The sequence below is a fragment of the Peromyscus eremicus genome, chromosome X (assembly GCF_949786415.1).
Source record: "Peromyscus eremicus chromosome X, PerEre_H2_v1, whole genome shotgun sequence".
Taxonomy (NCBI): Eukaryota; Metazoa; Chordata; class Mammalia; order Rodentia; family Cricetidae; genus Peromyscus; species Peromyscus eremicus.
In genome coordinates, this window is record NC_081439.1 from 100,381,342 (window position 1) to 100,386,760 (window position 5,419).

At 43.0% G+C, this 5,419-nt stretch overlaps 1 protein-coding gene across 1 annotated transcript; it reads right to left on the reverse strand.

The window, feature by feature from the left end:
• Positions 1 to 673: 673 nt before the first annotated feature.
• LOC131900176 (retinal homeobox protein Rx-A-like) lies at positions 674 to 4,449 on the reverse strand. The gene is made up of 5 exons (XM_059251538.1): positions 4,276 to 4,449; positions 4,063 to 4,217; positions 1,446 to 1,491; positions 1,061 to 1,218; positions 674 to 794 (listed from the first exon to the last, which is right to left on the reverse strand). The coding sequence occupies exons 1-5, from the start codon at positions 4,447 to 4,449 to the stop codon at positions 674 to 676; spliced, it is 654 nt and encodes a 217-aa protein (XP_059107521.1).
• Between the last annotated feature and the right edge of the window lie 970 nt (positions 4,450 to 5,419).

Below are 5,419 nucleotides of genomic sequence, written 5' to 3' on the forward strand. Positions count from 1 at the left end.
ATTTTACATATCAACCACAGATTCCCCTGTCCTTCCTCCTCCCACTCCCCAGCCTTTCCCCCCAAATCCACCCCCCATTCCCACCTTCTCCAGGGTAAGGTCTCCCCTGGGGAGTCAGCTCAGCCTGGTGGATTCAATTGAGGCAGGTCCAGTCCCCTCCTCCCTACAACAAGGCTGAGTAAAGTGTCCCAGCATAGGCCCTAAGTTCCAAAATGCCAGCCCATGCACTAAGGACAGGTCCCGGTTCCACTGCCTGGGGGAAAAGGCACAGGCCCTTACCAGTCTTGATAAATGTTCATTTCTGTTAGGGAGAATACAGAAGTCACAAAATATATTTTAAGGTCATATGCATAAGTAAAGGCCTTCTTTGAAGAGCTCACCTTCATTTTGGGGTCAGTGAGGAGTAAGAAGGAACACTTGAGATTTTTAGACATCAAGGTGTTTCCAAAAGTGCCATAAGCCTGTTTATATCAGGCTGGGCTCCCATTCCCTCTGCTCCCACTCTAGGCTGTTTCTCTTCTTTGGGGCACTAAAAACAAGTAGCTAGTTGCCCCCCGATTTCTGATTCCATATTTTGTTCTGGTCAGAGCTGTTGTTCTATCTTGAATGTTTGTTTCTTAGACACATAAAACTATTGCTGCTGCCAGAGCCGAATGTTCGTCTTCATGACCTCCTAATCCTGCTCATATTTCCCCTCTCCCAAGGCATTCTTCACAGGAACCAGGTAGAGAGTCAGCAGGCTAGGACACTGACCATAGAAGTCGTAGGAAAGGTGGTGACAGAAAGCCCAGAGGCTGCAGCAGAATAAGGAGAGAGGATAACACTGACCATAAGGACTAAGGGACTCCATCTTCCCTTTTTTTTCTGGGAGGGTGTGTCCCTGCTCCTGATATGATCTGCTTTTTGAAATAATTTTAATAAAAACCTTTCCTTTTCTGTGAAGGAAAATGACACACAAAAGAGTATACTGAAAATATATTATGAATAAAATACAGGAAAAATACAAGGAAAAAAACAAGGTCGTTATGGACAGCATGGGTAACCAAGTTGCTGGGGATACCAGAAGAGCCCATCCCCAACTTGCTCCTGGAAAATGATGACATTCTGTGCCTCCACCATATTCTTAATGGACAGATGGTCTTGGGTAACAGATAGGTGCTGGTTTTTTAATGTCTTCTGAGTTTTTCTAAGTTTGGCTCTGCTATTGTTGAACCAAACCTGAAATCAGAGTGAGAAAGGGAACAGATTAACATTTCCTTTATTCATTTTCTACTTGCCAAGGGTCCACAGTCTAAATCTTGCTCACTGGCATAAAACATGCAAGAAAACAAGTATACTAATTACACGGTGTAAAGGACAAAGCCATCCATGCCCTAACTCAGGTCTGAAATGGGGTATCCCACCAAACTATTTGTGCAGGCAGACTAATGCATAAACTGATTGACCTTCACTTTCTGTTCATCCATGTTCATGAGCTCTGCCAGCTCTTTTCTGTGGAGAGAAAAAAAGACAAACATTGAATATTCCATACTAGGTAGGAAATGAACTACTATTTGTATACTTTGTGCATATTTTTAAATTTTCTATTTCACCTGAGACCTCCATAAGTACACACTTCTCAGTAATTCTTAGAAAAAGCATTGTTTATAAGTTGTTTCACGTTGTCACAAAATTAAAGGAAGGCTGGTATTATTGCTCTGTAGTCTAAATGTGATTGTTAATGGCCTCTGGGACAAATAACAAATGTCTAAATCTCTCACACACAACTTAAACATTGTGTGTGTGTGTGTGTGTGTGTGTGTTGTGGGGAATGGAACCTATGGCCTAAGGCACACTAGGCAAAGGCTCTGTCACTTGTGTACCCCAGTAGTTTGTGGGGGTTTTGTTTTGTTTTGCTGGTGAGTTACATTAACCTAAGTTGCTCAGGTTGACCTTGAACTTCCTCTGAAGCCCAGATATTTTGGCACTTCCATTCATTCTGTATCTGCATCCTGAGGAGCTAAGATTACAGACCTGGGCCCATAGGGCCAGCTAACTACACACATTTTCTACAGGAATGTTGTTTCACTACAGGTACATGAGAGAACCTCAATTTTTTGAACCTGATTTCAATAAAGTTTTATGGAAAAAAGGCATGGCCTTAGAACAGGAAATACACATAAAATTGATAAATTTGGAAGGTATCAAACTTAAAAATCTTCTGTGTATTAAAGGAAACAATAAAAGAAAAAGGCAATACGTGCAATGAGACAACATATTTAAACATCGACAGCTCATCAAAACAGACCTAGGGATTTTGTTTTTGTTTTTCGAGACAGGGTTTCTCTGTGTAGCTTTGCGCCTTTCCTGGAACTCGCTTTGGAAACCAAGCTGGCCTCAAACTCACAGAGATCCGCCTGCCTCTGCCTCCTGAGTGCTGGGATTAAAAGTGTGTGCCACCACCGCCCGGCCAGACCTAGGTTTAAAATAAAAAAATACATAAAGAGATGTTTGATCCAGGAAGATAGGTTATGATGGCCATAAATACACACACAAAAAGATGCTTAGTCACACATATACAAGGAAATGCCAATCAAATCACAACACTATTGCCTCACTCTCAGAAGGTTGGCTAGTAATAATATTCAGAAAATAACAAGCTTTAGTGAGGCCCCCAGGGCACTGGAAACATTATACCCAATCAGGAGAAAGGTCAGATTGTTCAACCATACAAGGAGAATCAGCCACTTCCTCCAAACAGAAACATGGAATTATCACACAGTCTAGCACTCCCACCTCTGTGTATAGTCCCAAAAGGGACTGAAAAGCTGGAGTTAAAAAGGCTCTGGGAAAGCTGGGCAGTGGTGTCACACACATCTTTAATCCCAGCACTTGGGAGGCAGAGGCAGAGGCAGGTGGATCTCTCAGTTCAAGGCCAGTCTGGTCTACAATGTGAGTATAGGGCAAGAAAAACCCTGTCTTGGAAAAAAAATTAAAGAAAAAAAAGTATTTTCCCATCCCTGTTCACAGTAGCAAAGCAAAATTCACATGTGCCAAAGACAAAACCCAACCAGCTATTCCTCCACAGGCAGTGATAAACAAAAGCCCTTCAAAATAATATTCTAAGAATCACTGAATTCAGCCTTGAGAAAAGCAAAATTCTGCCCCATGCTACCACACTGATGAACCTTAAGGACATATATTAAGTGAAACAAGGCAGTTGGAAAAAGGCAGCTTCTGCATGATTTCTCTTACGTGAGGTACCTAGACAAGTCAGATTAAGAGGATAAAAAGGCAGACTAGTGGTAGTTTGGGACAAGGGAGAAGAAATGGTAGTTATTTAACAGGTAAGGATTTTCATTTGCCAACACAAATTTCTGGAACTGTGTCCCAAAACAGCTTGAAACAACTTCAGGCTGCTGGCTGGATTCTGAACTTTAGACTTAGGAGATGACTTTTATGTTTCTGTGTTTCAGGACCATTTTTTAATGAAATAAAAATAAAAATAAAAATGCATGGCTAGTGAGCATTCTAGAAACTTGGTTTTCATTATAGCTTCATAAAAATTTGACCTTGGTTCCCAAAGGGCACACTCCCTACCTCCAAGATAGAGTCAGGTAAAGACTTTGTGGATGGATTCTGGGCCAAGAGGGGGTAGAAAGTCAACCCTGATGACACAAACCAGTAATCTCAGCTACTAAAGAGGCTGAGGCAGAAGGATCACAAGTTCAAGGCCAGCCTGCACAACTCAGACCCTGATTCAACAAAACTAAAAATAGACTGGCAATGGACCTCTGTGGCAAGGCCCTTGTTGAGTGTGTGTGCCAACCTCAAGGCAATTAAAAATTTTTTAACAAAGGCTGGTGGTGGTGGTGCAAACCTTTGCTCCCAGCACTTGGGAGGCAAGAACAGGTGGATCTCTGTGAGTTTGAGGCCAGCCTGGTCTACAAAGCAAGTTTCTGGAAAGCCAGGGTTAACATAGAAAAACCCTGTCTCAAAGAAAAAAAAATTTAACAAGGGTGCAGCAAGTCATGGGAGATAAAGAGCCCAAAGCCCTGAAAAAAAAAGAGGCCTGGTACATACCGTCTGAGGGCGTCTGGGTAGTGAGTTTCTTGAAATACCATCTGCAGTTCCCACAGCTGTCCAGGTGTGAATTTGTATGATTTCCGAGAACTAAAGAGTGATGACTGCTCACAGTCCATGTTCTCGGCTTCCTCCAGCTCTTCCTCTTCAGACTTCTGGAGACTCCCTTCAGTATTCCTTATGTCATATTTCTCATAGTTTTTTGCCGCTTACAGGGCTCAAGTGAGGCTCAAAGCCTTGCTCAGGCAAAACGCCTGTAGCTCCTTCGCCATAGCAGCCACCATCCACTGAAATGGCCTCCATTTGCTCAGCCTCAACTGATATTTCTTCTTCATAGAAGCCTACCCCATAATAGTTGAGGTTAAAATAAAAGTACTTTCGAGCCATGGCTGCAGCTCTGAAGATCTTCAAGCCCTAGAGCCACTGGAGAACAAATTAGGGTTCTTCAGAAAAAAATTGTTACCCGCCAAGTGGCACATGTTGCTGTGTGATGCCTACCACCGCTGCCATTGGCTTTTGGTTCACATCCCTGGGTGGGGCTAATTTTGACTCTCAAGGGATATGGTGTAGTTGTTGTGAACGTGGGTGTGGACCCATCCAAGGAGAAGACAGTTGCCAAAGGATGCTTGGCAAAAAGGGCCACTTGGAGTAGAAGGCTGCTTTTAGGATGCACCTGGACACCACCATAGACCAAATGGCACACTAAACTAACATTACTTAAGTATAAATAATACACTTGAGGATGAGAACTTCAACAGAGATTTTGGGCTACCTTTCTGAAACTACCATAGATGTCCAGGTGCTTCAGCCAATAGAGTTCCTGCAATGTGAGCCTGTAGTTCTTCTTCACCCTGGAGAGGTGGACAATCTTAAAATGTCTTTACATTCTCTCCATGGGGCCTAGAAGGAGGGCTCAGTTGTTAAGAGCACTTGGTGCTCTGGTAGAGGACTCAAGTTTGATTCCTAACACCCATGTGGTATTTCACAACCATCCATAATGCTAATTTCAGGGAATCCAATACCCTCTTCTCATGAGAAACTGTTTCTGGGTTAGAAAATTGTTTTATGGCCTCATTTTTTTTTCAAGACAGGGTTTCTCTGTGTAGCTTTGCGCCTTTCCTGGAACTCACTTGGTAGCCCAGGCTGGCCTCGAACTCACAGAGATCCGCCTGGCTCTGCCTCCTGAGTGCTGGGATTAAAGGCGTGCGCCACCACCGCCCAGCCAGGCCTCATTTTTATATCATGTATGGACAAGAGAATTGTAAAACTGCACATTGTTGGTTTGTCCTGTCATACAAGTTGAAATAATATCTCCTCCCATGTGGTATTGTATTCCCCCAAATATTGTGCATGCTAA